General features: G+C 36.8%; 1 protein-coding gene across 1 annotated transcript in view; it reads right to left on the bottom strand.

Moving 5' to 3' along the window:
- LOC127951644 (uncharacterized) overlaps positions 1 to 20488 on the bottom strand; it is a 124657-nt gene that overhangs the window by 66695 nt on the left and 37474 nt on the right. The window contains exon 2 of the mRNA XM_052549635.1: positions 1336 to 3048. Within this exon, the coding sequence (XP_052405595.1) occupies positions 1336 to 2799 (1464 nt within the window). The 5' untranslated portion in view covers positions 2800 to 3048. The remainder of the gene's footprint in view (positions 1 to 1335; positions 3049 to 20488) is intronic.

Raw genomic sequence — 20488 nt, 5'->3', positions numbered from 1 at the left:
ATGTATTACCCCACTGCCTTCCCCAGCCACTCAAACTGCAGCTTAGGGAGATGGCAAAAGAAAAAAGATGAGAAAAAGACAGAAAAAGAGAGGTGGGAACTGTGAAATAGCAAAACAATGCCAGATATACTGTACAGCGCCAGTCAAAGTTTTGAAAACTTTGATTATGATATTGAACATGATTTTAAAGATTTTTTTGTTGTTGTTTTTTTCAACTAATGGTGTGCAGTTAAACAATTGGGAGACAAAAGAAAATAATTTTACAAATTTTTTTATTATGCATAATTAACCTAATTTAAAACCTAACACAAAAGTAAATGTACTTTTGGAAGACATTTAAATAGTTTTACTAGATAATATTAAATTATTTAACCATATCTGTCTTAATTCTCACTGTAGTATACATTACAATTTTTATTAATTCTTTAATATTCTTAATTCAGTATTTAAAAAAAACAAGTATTCAATTAAAATGTTCATTTAAAACATATTATAATAATATCTAAAATAAAAATATTTGTAAAAAATAATTAAATTGATGGGTAGAAAATACTTTTACACTGAACTTCTGTTAAATACATTAATAAACAAATAAATGTGACATTTAAGAGGTTCACAAAGTTGTTATCAATGTAAACGATGACAAAAACTAAAATATAAAATACAGTAGTTCTGTTTAACATTTCATAATCTTATACGTAGGCTTAAAAAAATTTTAGGTATGTCTAAATTTTGACTGGAACTGTAAGTCATGGGCACAATTAAACACTTTGACCCTCCAAACAGGGTCAGAAATGGAGTATGACTCACAGAAGAGTTATTTTTTCCCCCTCCACAACCAGGCTCTTAATTTTCTGATGAGAAGAGCAATTGTTCATCACAGCACATACTGTAGCTTTAACAGAGTAGAATCAATGGTTGATTAAGAGGCTGATTGAAACATTATTCTGTGACCTGCAGAGCTCGGCTTCCTCAGGATTCAAAAAGACAAAGACAGCAAGGAAAAGAAGACTGGGATAATGTGACTAATGCCATTAAGATCATTGATGTGATAAACATCCAGGCACAATGGTCTGTGGGAGATGTCTTTCAGTCTCAGTGTGAGCCCCCCCAAATTCACTATGTTGAGGGTCATATTGGTTAGTGATCTTTGATTTTCCTCTGCCAACTCATTATTCAAATAGAAATAACTGGTTATTTAGATAAATGCAAATGTCAATTAATGTCAGTTAAATGTTGATAGCCATGAGTTTTTCCCTTACAGTGAAAGTCAGTTTTTTTTCAGGAATTTTTGGATTGAACTATTTTTTAAAGGGGATCATAAGGAGTTCTTACCCTTCCAATGAGCACTGGTTCTGGACCAGCATACTCCTCAATGACAAAGAACTGGTTCCAGATCCAGCTTCGTCGTTTTCTGGAGCGAGAGATTTCCTCTTTTTGTTGATTCCGTCCCTCATCTCCATCCTCATCCATTTCCTGGAAAACAAGACCTCGTCCATCTCTGCCAGGGCGCGAGTCCACAGTCATCTCTCTGCTCTCCTCCACCTCCTTCCTTCCCCATTCTGGATCTGGCGGGAGTTTTAGGATGTGACTGCTGTCAATGGGTTCTGAAATTTTAATCAATGGATTCTGAGTGGCACCAAATGGCATACGAACACTCTGATCTGATTCTCTTTTAACGTCAAGACTCTTCTCAGTCAGTGAGCTGAAAGCCCCAGGCCGATGTCCCCAGTCAATCTGAGACGGAGTGTGTGATATGCCCATATCGCTCTGACCAGCGAAGGGGTTCGTCTCTGTGACAGGCATGATCTCACTTTGGGGAGTTGATGCTAAGTGAGTAGTGAAGTGTTTGTACTTCCATGAAGCAGTGCCAGGTGCACCTCTCACCTCCATTTTTCTGTCCCCCTCACCTAGATCCATAGTGAATCCACTAAACTGTTTAAAGAGAGTGTGAACAGTCTGATCCGGATTTAGGCTTGTATTTGTTAAAGTACTTGAATGTAGCTCAGCAGTCATGTTATCTGAGTTATAAAGTTCAGGAGTGCCAATTCGGTCTTGTTTTTTCATTTTAAATGCTTCCACTTGACGGTGATCCATGTTGATCAAATCCCTTTTCCTGCTGTGACTCATTTTACCTGGAATATTTAGACCTGGAACACTCTGAAGCTGGGAATTCACAATTCGTACAAGGTTTTCTTTGGATATCAGTTTTAATAAGCTTCCAGTCAGGTTCAATTTCCGAGGCGAATCTGAAGTAGCTACTTTTGTACCCACCGTAGTGTGAACAGCAGAATTTAAACTTGCTCTGGATCTTGAAGGGATTTTGAATCTGGTTCTGTTGAAGTGCATGCCAGAAGTTATTCTGTGGTGCATCGGGATCCATTTGTCAACTCTTCCTCCTTTCTTTGTGTTATTTCTGCCCCTTTTAAACTCTAAAATGTCTCTAGAGTCATCAATTGGGGCTCGTACCTTTAAATCTTGGTGGTCAGTGTCTTCGTTTATTTGTACAGGTGGTTTGGCATTAAACCCAACAAAGTTTTCCTTGGTGAAGACAGGAGAAGCTCCATGGCTCTGGTGAGCTGTAATCTGCTCTTCAACTTCCTCAGGACCAATCAGTTCTTTGATTCTTGTCATTGTATTGCCATTCCTCTCCAAACTTGCATCCCATTGGTCAGTTGCTCCATTTCCTGTATGCTGGGCGCGAAGTGAGCTCACTCCCCTTCTCCGAACAATCTTAGTGACACAGGCTCCGCCTACAAAACACAGGGACACCAATAGGAGCAGCCTCCTGTCAATCATGTCGTACGTTTGTGATATATTAATTTGAACAACAACTGATGAAAAGGCGTGCTCGCTTTCCAGTTGTCTTCATTCTTTCGTTCTTCTCTGTTCAGTCTTCCTCACTTATTCCTCCATTGCACTGCCTTCATCCAGTTTACGCAGAGCATGCATTAAGTCACTTGTGTTCACTTTATGTTTCTCACAGGGCTTCTGTGTTTTGGTGCTGGCAAAACGTTTCACTCAGTTTCCCACAGAGGGTTGGATGCCCTAGGAGAAAAGATAAAGATAATTAAGTTAAAACTTTAATCATTGCAGTATGTTAATTAAAAGTGGAACGACAAGGCAAGGTAGCAGAACACACAGCCACACTGATTCATTAACGTATGAGTAATCGTAAGACAGTAGCATCAGCAGCATCATTAGAATTCAATATGAGCCAAGGTGGCTGATATTTCCTTGTTCTGTCAGATGTTGCAAGTACTGTATCATCAGAAGGCTTATAGGAAAATTGTGTTATGGCATTTCATTTGTGCTCATTGAGGACAGAGGCCCGGTTGGTTAGTGCACACAGTGGTGCTCTGGATCCGAATCATGTTGTTTTCTGTCTTATATCTCACTCTCCGGTCCAATAAAAGCCTATTTGAAAAGTTACAGTGAAGGTTTTAACTGTAAGGTATGTTACAGTAAGATTCTGTAAATAAATAAAAGTGCAACATTTTCATTACAGTAAAATTACCAAACAAAGTTCATTTTAAATATTGTCTTTGACGACGGGGAGCCTGGGAATCAAAAAGGTTGAGAACCAGTAATTTATTTTGTATCAGTTTTTGGGATGACCTATGCATTTTATTGAAATCACTAGTGGTTTTTAAATTGTAGCACGTCATTCTGAGCCTCCCTTCTGTGTCAACACTTCAAAACCTAGTTCAAGTGTTCCAGTTCAAGTGTCTGTTTGTTTTTGAGCAAACAAGACAAATATCCGTTAAAATTGATTTTGGTAAAAAACTATTCAAGCATGTCCTACTGAGGACTGAGGGGGGAAAAAACAAACCATTTAAGTATATTTTTTGCTGAAATGAATGACAGACTTCTCAAGCGTTCAAGCATGCTGTCTACTTCTTTGATAGAAGCTCCTTCCAAGTTGGTGACACATCATTTCACAGGTTGATTTTTGCAATTACCTGGAAATGAAGCTGTTTCTACCACAATACATTAGGACCTGTGCAATTTTACAGTTTAAGTGTGATGTTGAATGAGGCTGTCTGATTTCTTTAGACATGAACAATGAGGCACTGCACTGTGAGTTGTGTTTATGAAGAATAATGAACAGTAAGTTGAATGATGGTAATGGCGAAGCTGCATAACACTGCATGATGGGTTGTGTATGTGCACAGAGATGCCCTGTGGGATATATAATTGCAAAACAAAGAATTGTGGACTACAGAACTATTTTGACTTGAAAAGCAGTGTGTTATGAGTTAGAGCCATGGAAAATGCATAAAGCCATCCAATCAGACCATACCCGGTTATATTAACCATTTTTATGAGCAATACGCTTTAGATATTCAGCGAATAAAAAATGCTGTTGATTTAACTACAGAAGGATGCACTCTAGGCTTCTTCACTACATGTAACTATTGGTTGATGTATTTTTAAACAGCAGGTAAAGGCCAGTTGTACCCTGGGTTAAGCAACATTTGTCATTTTGAAAGGGGTTAAGGACTGATTTGCAAAGTTTAAACCCAAAGAGTTGCCAAATGTGATTCTAGGATGCCATGGTGAGTTGTTTATCAACAGGCAACCCATCATAAACAGCTTCAGTATTTGCCCTATTAAATATGCATGTGATATGTACAGCTGCAGAAAATATCCATGCATCCATATTTAAGGGAAACAGTGATGACAAATGTGTTAAAGTCCACATGAAGTGAAAATTCACACTACTTTCTGAATTCATGTTAATGATCTCACTGTGATTCATTCATGATTCATACATACATAGTCTTTTTTATTTTTTATCCAAATGTCATAACTCAATCTGCAGGTGAAAATATTGTCACTGCTTCAGTTTCCAACTTTTAGTATATTTTCAGCAGACACAAGACAACAGCGATGACACAATGACCTTCCCACAGACAGTCGGGCTGTTATTAAAACAGGTCACATCCTGTCAATCAATGCTAATCACCTCATGAATATGCAAATAAGAACTTTAACCCAACATTAACAAACGCACAGTGTGAAATCTATGAATTACTAACCATGAATAAAGTATGAACTGTGTGAAACATGGATAAGATAACTGAGGATTACATTAACCAAGTGATAGAAGCCCAACTGTGATAATTGCTGAGTAATGCGTTGTGAGTGTTATGTCCGCTAAAAATGCTGTGACATGCAAGTACATTAGTGGCGCTCTGGGTCTTGTCAACACACCTACTGAAGTATAACTGAATGTTTCGTATCCTCGCAGCATCCCCCAAACTTGCTTCCCTCTCCCTCTTGATTATTCACACAAGCCTTCATTCCTTAACAAATATTCCTACTGTCTCCTAAAAGCTCTTCTGTTCATGATATATTTTCTCTTTTGTCACCTCCTCCCACTCACCACCTGTCTCTCTCTCTCTCTCTTTCTCTGTTTGCCTGTCCCTTTCCATTTCACAGCATTGTTTTAATATGTTATCCTCTGCTTCTATCTCCTTTTCTTCGGCTGCCTCCACGTCAATCATGATTGTGCTTTAACCTCTCTCACCTTCTGCGCTTTGACTCGCTTCGATCAATCAGCCAATCTCCACAGTGACATTGGGATTGACGGCTGTCTGGCACCTGCACCGATGCTAAACTAAATGAACCTGAAGCCGAGAGTCTTACTGGTGATTCTTACAGATTATACTAATAAAAAAAAGAAAGGGTGCTACAAAGGGATCCATGTCTGCCCAGCAACAGATTTATACAATAAACAAACTAAACAGCTGTTCGCCAGTGCATAGCAGGTTCATTCAAAAATGGATTTGTTTTTGCTTAAACAACAGATGAATATGCCCCAAACAAATCATTCATGCAGATAGGGTTGATAGGAAACTGCTGATAGATTGTTGTGCTCTCAATTTAACAAGCTTGAAAACTACGAAGAGGCAAAATTGCAGAGGCAGTGAAATCTTCCTGCCGGCAGTGACAGTTTCTTTAGATTAGATTCATTAGATAGGAACTTTTTTCCACACTGGCTGACTTATTATTGATGGCTAGATGGTCATAACTTGGGAGCAGATTTGGATTTGGACAGTAGAGACGAGTTTCTAGTTAATAGACTGCTGAATAGGGTGTAAGATTATTTGCAGTGAATTTGTACTGAGTACAATAAAAATGTAGTGTGTCATGTTTTCATAACACAAAAGCTGTTTCTTTTTATAAACCATGTTTTTTACCGCTACAGTGCAGATGTTTCACATTTAAAGTAATTGTATTAAATCAAACTGCCTTTAAATAACAAAGTTAAAGAATAAACAACAAGAACGTGGGGGGGGGGGGTGCTTGTGGAGAGGAGAAGAGAGAGAATAAATTGTTTTTGGGGGATATTAAAAAGAATGGACAAATCCAGATCAGCCATATTTTTTACCCCTAGCTCTTTGTCTTATTGTGAATGACTGCATATGTCTTTCTAAAAAACAAAATAGTTTGAGGACATAATTTTTAATAATTCTCCCCCGCCGCCCCTCCAAAAAAATGTTTTGTTTTCCACAGACATCGGTCTTAAATATTATTATTAAATATTAACCAATACTGCTTTTGCTAACATATACATGGTTTGACTCCGTTCTGTAACATAACATTTGATTTTCTCAATCCAATCAATTCCCAATGGACAATACTCAAGCCTCATTCAAATATTTTTTCCTCAATGAAAACTTTTTGACTCAGAAATTTCAGCTGTTAGATACAGTTATAACCCACATTTCAAATGGAATAGTTAGAGATTTCTGTGTATCTCCCTGTACATTTGTACAGTTTAACAAGTCAATGTTATAACCAAACCAACGTAATTGAGTCATCATTTTAATTAGCTCCAGATATCAAATGAATAAGGTTTTTAATTTGATGTCTTGAGCTACCTCAGATGATGGCCCATTAATATAGGATTGGTATAATTTAACAATAGATGGGGAAAGAAGTTGCAGTCTAATGCTACCAAGATCCAGGTTGCTAACAAATGTCACTGGTTTATTTCCAGAAAGGAGTGTCCCACTGGAGAGGTTCTGTGACAGCACTCTTGCTCTACCACTGTTGTGCTCCTGAGTGAGACACTTAACCTCGCTCTGCCCCTGACTAAGGCTCTTAACACCAGCTTGTTTAAGTGCCTCTGCTCCAGGCAGACTGTCCCTCCAATTATAGTTTTACTTTAAATAAAGTGTCTGAAAAATGACAAGTAACCATGCTGGATATATTTAAAAGCTTTGTATCTTAATAAAACCGTTTTCATGCTCCAGTCCCCAAAATACGCACCGAGAATTACAAGTGGCACAAATTGTCTTTGGATATTTCGCTCAGCGTATTTACTCACCCATCTGCCCTGAAATAACCTGCATAGTTCAACTACAACTACACTTCTTAATTCAGCAAAAAAAGGTTATACATTACAATACTTTGCAGGATTTTTTGTTTCATTACGTGTTTTGATGCAGCTCTGCCTGTGCTCCACTGATGGAGCCAAATTACTAAAAAGAGGAATTTCTCAAAGCTACAAAAAGCTACAAAGAGCCTTTTCTAAGACAGAAATCAATAAAACTGTTGCCAACTTGAAGAATGAAGAAGATTTAAGCAGTAAAGTAAGCAAAGTCAGCAAAGTAATAGATGTGCTAAACGTTAATCACACTTTGCATTAAAAGTGGATGGGGCGGTTTACCTGAACAAGAAGCCATGCTGGTTGTGAGGTCATGGAGATGACTCATTAATATTAATAATGGTCCATTAAAGTCATGTTAGAAAAATCATATCCATTTAAAATAAAACTGAGTGGATGTACAAAATACCACAGTATTATACAGTTTTCATAGATAGTTTTGTACAATTACGTTAGAATATATAATATATTCATATAGAATATAGAATATGATTCTGAATTTATAGCTGCTTCATTAATTGAATAAAAACATAAAAATAAAAAAACAAACTGCTTAGTCTTTACTAATCATTTTGTAGATTGTAATCATTCTTGTAGAACTGCAAAAAAAGTACATTGCCATCTTGCTTTAACGAAAGTTATTTGAACACACTGACATTGACTGTCATGACTGGACTGCCTTTGTTGTGTTTTGCTTCCTATGTGCTCCCTGTGACCCAGTTTCTCCCTCATGTGTCCTTATTTGGTCGTTCCTGTTCCTGTCCTCTGTGTCTTTTAATTAGGCAGTCTGTTCACCTATGTTCCTCCCAATTGCCTCGTTAAGTCATGTAGTTAGTTCCAGTCGGTGCGTTTCTCCATTGTCATGTCTACCAGTTATGTACATGTGTCTTCCTTCCCTTCCAAGTGCGGATTTCCCCTTTGTGTTGGATTTAATAAATGATAGTTTCGTTTAGCCGCGGCTCCTTCTTTCCTTCCAGGAGCGTATTGTAACATTGATATTGTAATCTCAAGTATTTAAACAATTCAGTAGCATAGTAAGTGGCGTTTCAACATAAAACTAAATTCACACAATGATTTGGAAATGCAATTAATTTTTTTGACCAATTCAAGTGCTTACATGAACTTGTGGTATATATTTTATATGTACACCATGGTAACATTTCCATTTGCATACAGGGATTTAGGGTTCTGATCTGCCCTATCTGCTTCTTTTAATACATAATTTATACACATTCAGTATCTGACACAGGAACACATTTATTTTATTGCTTTCAATTTAATGCATTAAGCGAGTGTTATTAATCATAAAGAACGTAATGTGAAAAAAATTATGCAATTAATCATGCCCCCTGACCTGTATGTAAATTTCATTAAAAAAATTCCATTAGAGCCATTCATGCTTGAAGTATCATGTTTTTGCTACAACAGACACAATGAAACACCAAACCATATTTACAGAAAGCGAACAGGTAGCCTATATATTGACACACTTAACCGATTAATTAATCAGCATACAATACAATATAATATAATACACCGTCGCAGAAAATCAACAATGAAGCAATAAATAAGCAATTAAGTGTAATTATGTGACAAAATTGCTGCTCTGCTTGCAACTGAATTAAATCCTGCTGCAATCTATATCCAAAAGTGATGTGAATGTGTAATGCCAATGCTTATGTCCATCCAATAATGGCAGGAGGCTGGATTGCTCTATTGACACTGGAGTAACAGCTGAGAGCATAGCGTAAACCAGCGTATTGTCACATCTGTGGTGGGAGTACACTTGCTCGACATGAACGACATATGCGAGTGAGAGACTGAGCATAATGCCTCTGTCACTATGTGGTCTCTCTGACTCTGTTAGGAGAATCAATGCAGGGTAAAAGTGTACGGCAGAAGGTGTCACGAACACTCGCTCTATAAACTGGAGTGTGTGTGTGTGTGTGTGTGTGTGTGTGTTGAACAGCAGAACATGACAGCATCAGATCTTTTTCAGACTTGCCTTTCGCTTCATGCAACATGCATCCATACGCCCCACGGACAATCAGAGTATCTCACTGAACTGATTAATTGAGGCCATAAATATTTGTAATTAATTTTTCTTCTCCCCAGGGCTTCGAAATCTCTTGGTTCGTTAGCATTGGAGGCAGATCTTTTCCATCGATCGCCGGAACCCATGGTGCAGTGAAGGCTGTCACCAACTTAACGAGACTGAAAATTTTAATTACGATTCTCCTCCATACTCCTTACTTGCCATTTATTTCTCACTCTCACACATATAACACCTACCCACAAAACACTGTTCTCAATCAGAAAGCCAGAAGCACATTCACGCAAACAAATGCCACAGATATGCTCCCGTTCCAAAGCCTAGTGCATTTTGGATGTGTAAGACATCATAAATAGGCTCTCAACGTCAAGGCTGTTCCAAAAAGTAGGCAACTTAATTACACTGTTTCCTAACAACTTGGTTTAACCAGATTTTAAGCATCTTATTTTAAACATATCTTTCACAATAAGACAACCCCAGTGCACTATGAAAGTTCAGTGCAAAAAAAAGACAGAACTAGGGATGCTTTAATATTATTATGGCCAATAAGAATAAGCAGAAAATGATTTTCATGTTTCAGCCCATTTTTAGACATATAACACTATTTTGCCTAAATAAATAAATTATGAAAAATGGATATCAATTTTGAGATATACTAAAGATTACAGTGTTATTAAATTATTAGAATTTTGAAAGATTAACTTTAAGTAAGCATTAGATATCGGCCAAGATAATCTCAATGTAAATATCAGACAAATGAACATGCATAAATAAACACAGTAGGAAAATAATACAGAAAAAATGTCTTATCACTAAAAAAAATAAATGAAAAAATAACAATACATTCTAATTCTAAAACTGGACAGTAACCGATATGTACCGATATACAGTACTGTGCATTACTATTAGAAATTATTTTATTAATTACATTATAAGAAAAATATGCAAAATTTACACTTCTTTGAAAACCATAAATAAACTACATTTTACCCAGAAAATGATGTGTTCATTGCATGTTTATTATAGCATTGCAGAGTGCTGTGTGTATGATTCACAGCTGAGTTTCTGCCTACGTAAATCATTCCAAATCAGTCCCCTCTGAAGTTGTATTTCAGTTAGTATGTAGGCAGTAAGGCTGTTCCAGTTTTGGTACAGAGCTACTATAATATTCTCAAAATTACATACACTACATAACATACTGCAGTTGATTTCAGATCAGAAGCGCACTCATACTCTAAGAAACATTATCCCACACATGGCAGAGAAAATAAATAAAGATAGCTTTGTTATGTTTTTTCGCCTCTCTTGCTTCAGGGAACAACCTTCTGGACCAAAAGGGAAAAAGGAAAGAAAAAGCCCAGCATTTGCCTCTTTTTTTGCCCTGGTCAAAAAAAAAACCGAACAAAACAAAGCTCCGCCTACAAATATAGGCAAACTAATGCTGTGCGGAGTGTATAGTGACTGCAGGCGCTCCCCGCTGCGAGACCTTCAGCAGCACAGAAGTACAAAATGACTTTGAGAGAGTCAGTCTTCCCTCCCTCATTAAAGCTTGAGTGTGAAACAAGAGATCTGAGAGCCACAGCAACAGGGAAATCTGCCAAAGTGCCGAGGGATAGTGCACGAGGCATTCTGTTTCCAAAAGGAAGATGTATCTACATCTAAATGGATAAAATCCATCGTCCTACAATTGTATTTTACCTGAGGTGAAATTACTAAACTGCTGATCAGTATGCCGTGACTACGCCAGCATGGGGTGTCGACAGGGGGGCTGTGTTTTTTAAAATGTCGGCTCTCTCGGGACACTCAAGAAACAAGCTGGAAGGGGTGAAAAACAACACCATCGTTGACTGAAAAGGACAGAGGGAGCATAATCGAGATGGTTTCCACGTTCTGATACGTGGCAAGGATAAGTCCACTTCAGGGTGGTTCCCGTCTGGAGGATTAATATAAAAGGATCATTTTAACACAAAAGACAAGAAGGGGCTTAAAACCGTCCTGGGCCTCGGCACGCTGAGAGCGCTTCCGCCGGGGCGAGCGGAGGAGAGGAAATGAAAACTCAGCAATCGGCAGATGAAACGGGACAAGCGCGAGAGAGATAAACAATCTCTGAGCCCTCTGTTACAAAACAGCCTATAAGAGACAATCAATCTGCCTCCCACACCACAAGCCAACTGAGAAATCTTGCCATCGGTAATCTGATTATGGCTGACGGTTCTTGGGCACTAAAAGTACAGTGGGAAAATGGCAAACATGGCCTCCCTCTGACCCCACTGTCATAAGCACCTCATTAATAGCATAATCAGTATTCACACACATTACTGAGGTTTTAATAATTCATAAATGACTACAAGAGATGCAAAAGGGTTAGCTAACAGAACAAGAGGTAAGATAAGAAACCTTTTGGTATTTGATGTGTTTGCCGTCTAAAATGAACCTTTTGCCAATGGTGAGACATATATACACTACTGATCAGAGGTTTGGAATAATTAAACGAGAAGTGATATTACAATTGAAAATAATGGTTTTCAATTGAAATATATTTAAAAGTGTAATTTATTCATGTGATTCAAGAATTTTCAGCGGCCATTACTCCGTTTTTCAGTTTTAAACAGTCCTTCGGAAATCTAATAGGCTAAATATTAATGAAACCAAAAAACATATCTGGCATTGTTTTTATCATAAAAGTGTCATTATGCAATGAGCCCCAGATCACGTCCATTAACTCTCACTTAAAACTGCACCAAAGGCCTAAAACCAACTCAATTATTTTTATTCTTAGCATTAAATAACAAATTAATATATCGTCTTGCAACAAGTGCAATACTTTCATATCCGTTAACATCTCCAAAAGTAAACCATTATGAAAAAGCTGTTTGAATCTCCTTTAGGAACCACTGATTTGAATTTCTGGTCACTTACATTGAGATTTAACTACGCATTATATTGCAGTTCCAGTAAACTGGCAAATAACTGCTTTATTTACTCACCACAACACATTTCCATTCACCTCTGTGTTTGTCTTATGATTTAATGATTCTGAGTCATTCGTGATGAATGATGATGAGGAGGGCTGCAATTAAATTTTTACGCTGCGCTACAGTATACTGGAAAATGGACTTTCAAGCTGTCTAGTTACTTCTTATAATGATAACTTCTGCTCAATCATCGGTTTTAGCAACTCGTGTATGCCAGTGTTTCACAGACAGAGGAGATTTGCTGGTGAGTCAGAAAGTGCGGAAACATTTGCTGAAATTACACCTGATGTCCATCAAGAGTCTTTCTTCTTCTTCTGCCTCCGTGGCTCTTGACATCAAAAAGCTATCTGATCCCTTCAGAACAGCACCTGACATTTTACTGAATGGCCTCTGCGATCTTTGCCTCTCTCCACTCATCAAAAGCTCTATGTAAGTGTATGTATGTTTGTGTGTGTGGATTCACTACACAAGGTTAATAAGACAAATATGTCAAGATATCAAATGTGACCCTGGACCAAAACAACTTTTTAGGTTAAAAAAAAAACATTGCATGCGTCAAAATTATCGATTTTTCTTTTATGCCAAAAATCATTAGGATATTAAGTGAAGATCATGTTCCATGAAGATATTTTATCCATTTCCCACCGTAAATATTTCAAACCTTAATTTTTGATTAGTAATATGCATTATTAAGAATTCATTTGGACAAATTCATTGCGATTTCCTCAGTATTTAGAGTTTTTTGCTCCCTCAGATTCCAGATTTTCAAATAGTTGTATCTTGGCCAAATATTGTGTGATCTTAATAAACCATACATCAACGGAAAGCATATTTATCAATCTTTCAGGTGATCATCTTTAGAATTTAGAAACAATTACACTTAATTAATTGAATTCATACATATTCATAGAACCTTTGCATTGCACAAAATGTTCTTCACTGGAAAAAAAATTATTCTAAGAACTGTTTACTAAAAGGTTCTGTGAGGAACCAAAAGTGGTTCTCTATGGCACTTTTAGAACCTCTGTGTTAGGTCCCAGCCTGACTGCTAAAAAAAAAAAAACATCTTATAGATCATTTTGACCAACCAACTTGGAGACCGGTGAAGATCAGGTGAAACCAGGGCTCAAATTGAGAGAGGATGCGGAGGGATGGCAAACAAATTTAAATATGAACACACCTGTCTCTTATAAAATACTTGACAAAGCCTCTCAAAAGGATATAAAACTGCTTCAAAAGATTAAAGTGTCTTCGTTCTGTTTATTTTCTCCACACTCAAGTACTTTCTAAGAGACTACAAACGGTAAATGTTCCTGTAGAAGCTCAGCTGGACAGGAAAAAGACATCTGAAGTTGAAAACATCCAAATAGCCTCAGGTTAACAAAGAAATTTTAACATTTTAAACACTACAATCCATAAAAAAAGACAATCCCTGCATCCCAATGTGCATACTATCCACCCTATCTGCTCCTAAATAGTACTGAAAATTACTAAAATCACATTGATTTTAGGATGGATACCATGCACATCGGGATGCAGGCAATGCCTTTGTCTTAAAGACTGAACGAGAATAATGACCCTTAATAGCTCATTTTACTAATTACTTCTCATTTGTCATTAAGCTGATGGTTTCATCCAGAGCAATTTACAATACACTTATTATGGAAGGGCCACAGTGGTGGAAGTCTTGCTCAAGGGCACAATCCACTGATCAGTCCTTATGAGGTTTGAACCTACAGTTTTTGATTAGAAGCCAAGATCTTTAACCTCAAGCCTATTTAGAAAATGCTCGAGTAAGTTCACCACCCAACAAACACTTCCACTGATGCCTATAGTTACATTCTAATCTCTGAAATGTCTATGGAAAGAGAAACATGGAGCAGTACAGTAGCTACACAGGGCACATCCTCTAGCTGAATAGCGATAAAGTGAACTTCTTCAGCAAACACAGATCGATTGGCTTTGTTCAAGCCATCTGCTGGATAGCCTTACTATCAAAGCTCAGAACTGACATCTTATGTGAACCCAAATATAACTGAATCACACGCTTTCTTACTATATCTCAATTTACTTCTGAAGGGTTCTGTAGCCTAGAGAGTTTTTTTGGTATGTCATTAGAACTACCATTGCTTAGTTCTAGGCTTAAGGGATTTGCAATAGCTGGAGGTACTGATCAAGCTAACAAACTCAGAGCAGTGCTATAGATGAATGCTAGTGTTGTGGGGTGCTAAAAAAAATATGGGTTTAAGTTTGTTTTGGGGTTTTGTGAGATGCCTGAAGCATTTCTGGGACTATATTGCTAACCCACCTTGGCCCCACAGACCACCAGCTCCTGTGTGGCAGATTGGATGATTATATTTGTTGTTCGAGTTGTGGCTGGAGCAGGCTGTCTGAACAGAAGTCTATGAATAAATTGGGAGTTTGAAAGAGAAGAAAGTTTCTTTTTTTAGTAATGAATATGAAAAACAGTTTCTCAGCTATGCAGTGTTGGGAAGTCCAACACATCTGATCAAATCAGATTTGAACTCACAGTAAGATGGGATAAAAATGACTCAGGGACCCTTAGCATGAATGATCATGGCAAGTATTCATAGAGAAGAAAACAGAATATATACTGTTATTTTCCTGCAATTTATTTTATGGACATTTCTATTGTCCCTACAACAGTCAAGTACAAAATACAGGCATAACACCTGTAAAAAATAAATACAGAAAATTTCTTTCAATTATTATTATTTTTTTCAGTGCAGTGTTATTTTATTATTATTTATATCAAATTTATAGTAATTTAAAAAAAATTGAAATAGCTTTGATATTTCATTTCTGTTTTCAATTGTTTTTTTTTCTTAGTAAAGTGTTTTTGTTATATTTTTTTCCCATTGTCTGTTTTAGCTAAACTTATTTAAGTTAATTGTCAAAGAAACACTTAAAATTTAAGTTTAAAATTTTACATTTTTAAGTGATTAAAAGTTTAATCACTTAAAATTTCAAACCATCTTACCTTTCGTTGAAGTTTTTTAAGTGTACAGTTTTCGTTTAATATATAATTTGATATGATTTCAGCTTTATTTCAATTAACAAAAATGATGTTTTAGATTTAGTTAACAATAACAAAACCAGTCCCTCCAAAAGAGTGTTTTAAGTCAAAATCATGAGTAAACAACACATGGTTTACAAAATGGCTGTTCAGATTAATTTCCAAGAAATATTGTGTTTATGGTAGTTAAAGACATAAATACAGCAGTAAAATGCCTACATGCCAATACTTTTGTGCCATTATTGAGAAGAAAATACAGCTTTCTGATACCTGGGGGAAAAAAATAAATGCAAGTTTAAGGTAACAACACCTAAACTGCAGGAGCGGGAAGATAGAAAGAAAACCATTATAATTCCGGAACGGATGGACACAGAGTAAAGAATTGGGAGTGGGTTGGTGTGGAATGAGAGTTGCAGGAGCGGGAAGGCAGACCTCTAGGGTAGCGCTAACGCTCACTGAAATGGAATGTTAGCATACTTACGTGTTGACAATCCTGCAGCGTCAGCTACAGTAGAATGCAAGCTACTGAATATCTGCAGTGCTGTCTTCACATCAGATGTTCAAGCTAAAAGTCTGAGCCGAAACGCCTCTTTAGTTCCTTTAAAAGCCTCCATTCAACTGTCAAGTTATGCAAGATGTGGAATTTCAGAGCAATACGCTCAATAACAGCTACAGTGAATTAGACTCGTTAAAAGGGAAAGTGCAGCTTCATGATGTGTTATACTGGTGGTTGCTGAAATACAGTACATGGGCCTTTGTACCTACATAAAAGCTTACACAAGCTATGCGGTGATATATGACAAGCGAAAGGATGCTAGGATTATGTTATACATTCATAAATGCACAATTGCTTCAGTGGCACTCTCTATATTCCACAAAACACTAGGTACACAGTGCAGCAAAGGACCGCAGTAAACTCGTCTGCTTTTGCTTTTTAATCCCCCTGGCTGGAGTCACAGCGCGCCCTGCCTCATTAGCATATATCTCCCTGTACGGGTGACTTTCATTCTCATTGGTCCTCTTGCGTTTTAGCAAGCTGTTGACAGTTATTTTTGTAATTCTAATGACTTTGCCCCAATCTCAAACGCATTTCCTCTTTTGTTGTTTTCTGTATATGGGTCATTTTCAGGAGGTACATATCCTCATGTTAGGCAAGGCTCCAAAATAATTCATTATCTTAATCAGAATTTTATATATATATATATATATACATATATATATATATATATATATATATATATATATATATATTTATATATATATATATATATATATATATATATATATATAAACATCCTTAAAACTAGACCAGTCTAGTGTACTTGAGAAGCAAAACTGCATAAAATAAGAAGACTTGTTTTCAGAAAATATATCTTTTTGCCACAGGCAAACAGCTTTTCTTGCCCTAAGCATTAACCTCACTCATTTATGCAAACAATTGTTAAACAGGGAAAGAAAGTAGATTAATAATTTAACAGTATATTCAACTATATATTGCCCAAAATTCTTAAGTAAGAGTCTTCTCTCACGCAATTTCACTTCTCAACTAAACTGATCTTGTTTTTAAAGATGTAGACAAAGATACATATTTTTTTTGCAGTGAAACCCCAGCTGTAATCAACAAGATGAGCATTATTATTTCCAAAAGGATATGAGGACACAGAAAAAAATAGAAAGAAAAATAATAGGGTTTGATGAATAAAACCTGCACACACAATCAATAATCCCACATTTAAGTAAAAGCTCTTTTGAAGGTAAAAGCTCTTTTGATTTGTTTGCACAGATGTAAGTTTGTGGAATGATCCGGCTCGCTCGTTGTCGCTATATTTTGATGTATTAATTTACGTGTACTTAGCCTCGGGGAAGGCTTGGGCGTGCTGTGTGTTACTGCTGATGTACTTTGCAATGAACTATGTTATGAGTCATTCTAATAGCCTGATGGTTTTATTTGGATGCTTTTACATCTTTAGTAGTTTTATTTGGGGACACATATAATACATTGTGCAGAGCTTGACTTGTTCTTTTTTTTTTAAGTCGAGCTGACATGCATTTGCTTGATGTTGCTCTGCACAACCCAAGCGTACGGCTCAATAAAGTGCCGTTCTGTTTCTTTGGTTAGCGTAGCGTTTTTATTGAGTTATTTTGATAGAGATTTAAAGACCTATATGGGAGCCGAGCAGCGCTTGTATGGAGTTTTGTGGAGGATAGATTAATTTTTATGTCGAGCTCTGCTGTGCAAGTTAAGCTGATATACTTTCCCACAACCTTCTGCAACAGTAATTCAGCATTGGGGTTTAGCAATACCACAACGGCCTTAGTTAGCGCAGCTTCGTGCTTAGTTGTATTTCGTATTTCAGGGTCGTTTTCTAGGAGTCATCTTTGCGTCGTCTGACTTGGCTTCATCGAGATGTAGTAACTCTGCCGTAGACGTCCAGACAGTGTCCTCCTCCTCCTCATCATTTTCTCATCTCCTCTCAACGTAGAGCGACTAATTCTGACCGATCAAGGTCGTGTTCAAGAACAAAGGGCCGCGGTTGATAAGAGATATATTGTCTGGCAGTCACATGGCAGGATGTGTACCGCGAACCACACAACTAAGCGCTCTTTGATGAGGAGATTCCCCACCTTGGGAGCACAGAGATCACGTCCTATTTTCCTGAAATCCCTGTGCTTTGTTTAGCCTTCCTTCGCTTTTTCTTGTTTATAAAGCCACATCCATTACTGCGGAGAAGCTTACCCAATAATCCCACATAATGCATTGACTCTGCCGTTCCTTTTGATGGTCCCCCCTTTAATTTTAATGTGTGTGTGCTCTCGCCCGCTCGGACAGGTATTCTGCAGGCTTATGGCAATATCTTTTGGATGGGTGACATGAGAGCTTTGTTTAGACCCTTCTCTCTCCATGCGCATATCAATAAGGGCATTATAGCGAGTAGGGTATCACTTCTTTTTAGTAGAGCGCTGCCATTAAGAGTCTTTGGAGTCAGCTTTTCTCTACTTCTCTAGATCCATCCCTCCATCTCTTTATCACTCATATATTCCATCTCTCCCTCTCTCAGGGTATTAGCCATTCAAAGATCTCTCTCTATGGCACGCAGTAAAAGTTATCACTCCATCTCTACCGCCGTTGCTCTATCTCTCTAATCTTCCTTAATCTTCCAGCCCAGAGTGAAGTGAGAATTAGTTTCTCACTCTCTCTCATCAATCTCTCACACCCTTCCTTTCCCTTCCATCCAACTCTGTACTTATCTGTCTCTAACTTTACTCTCCCTCTCTCATTTGTACTTTTTCGCACCTTTATTCCTTTGGTTTCGGCTCTTTCTCCACCTTTTCAGGTTCTCACTCAGATCAGAGATCTTTTTCTCCTTGAAACATACTTTTTTTCTTACTCTACCTCTTTTTGTCCTTACCTCTACACAAAAGTTTCGACAGAGTATGTTAATCTTATCCTGTCAATCAAACTGCAAAGACATATGAGAGTGTTTATTTAACTATGTTGTACTTTTGGCCTGGTAGACTCATAAATAAACAAACAAATGCCACAAAAGTTTTTAACACAGTATCAGTTTCATCTCATTTCTAAATTTGTGTTGTGATTAATACATGAAAGACAATTTAAAGATAATTAATATTGAGTAAATTATATGGATTTAACTGTACTTGACACTATTGAAGGAAAACACAGAATAAGCCAATTGAACTGAGATGAATAATGACACTGTAATGTAAGTAATTATAACTCAATTTCTAGTTTCCTAATTGAAGAATTTTCCAGCACTGACAGCATTGTTTGTTTATTATAGAATCAGAAAAAGCTTTAGCAAAGCTGCTTTGAAACAATCTGTTTTGTACAAATCGCTATATAAACTCTTGTGTGTAGTTTAGAAACCAGGTTTTTTGGCGTACTGATTACCACTTGTATAACCACAATTGTACAACAAATACCATGGTTAAACTATGGTTAGTGAAGCAAAACCATGGTTAATTTATTGTTACAACCATCAATTAAATATAGTAACCATGTTTTTATGGCTTCATTTAAAACCATGGGTAATTTTTGTCAGGGAAATAAATGTTACTTGACTTGACAAGTAAAATTCTGCAGTAAAGTATACTTTCATAGAATAAAAGCTGATTTCATAACTAGCACCAAATGCTAGCTAAAGTATAAATATTTTCCAGACTTTGTATATGAACCCAAACCTGGTCACAAATTTAGAAGAGAGGGTTTTAACTTTTTAATGACAAAATATTTAGTTAATCACTGCTGTTTAATACTATATATATATATATATATATATATATATATATATATATATATATTTATATTAGAAGATGTATTTTGTAACTTGAGACACATAAAACCCTTGTTTTACAATATAGTACAATATCTTTTAAAATAAACTGCCCTCTAAGTAGTTGAAGATATAGTGAAGTTTAAAGCTGCTTCCTGAATATCAGATTGCAAAATACTTGCAAGACTTTACAAATTAGAGTAGAATTGCCACGAATTACACTGAATTGCAAATAATGAAATATTGAAACAAAACCTTGCGGAAGCTGCTCTCTCCTTAATTGAAAATCTGTAAAAGGTCAATGTTTCTACAAAGGAAGGATAAACCAATTTTGACAAGAACTCAAAATGTTTTTTTTTTTTTTTTTTTTTTTTTTGTATGATCCAATCCACACAATCCCTCTAAAGGGACTTTCAATAAATAACATACCTGGCCTAGATCCCAGGAAAGCTATCATATCGCTATACTTTTTCTTTCTGTAAATTTTTGTTGGGTTTACCATTATGAGCTGGACTGAAGGTACAGAGGCGACAGACAGGGACTTTGATGTGTGCAGACATTTCTTTTACAAATGCCTATGCTGAATGAATACACAATGTGCTCAGCAGAAGGTACACAGATGGAAACAGACAGATAAAGAGATAGAGAGAGCAAAAGACAGAAAGATGGGAGCCATGAGATGCACAGAACGGTGCAGGAGAAAGCCAGAGAGAAAGTAAGAGAGAGGAC

The sequence above is a fragment of the Carassius gibelio genome, chromosome B2 (genome assembly GCF_023724105.1).
Source record: "Carassius gibelio isolate Cgi1373 ecotype wild population from Czech Republic chromosome B2, carGib1.2-hapl.c, whole genome shotgun sequence".
NCBI lineage: Eukaryota > Metazoa > Chordata > Actinopteri > Cypriniformes > Cyprinidae > Carassius > Carassius gibelio.
This window is presented reverse-complemented; position numbering and strand designations above follow the sequence as displayed.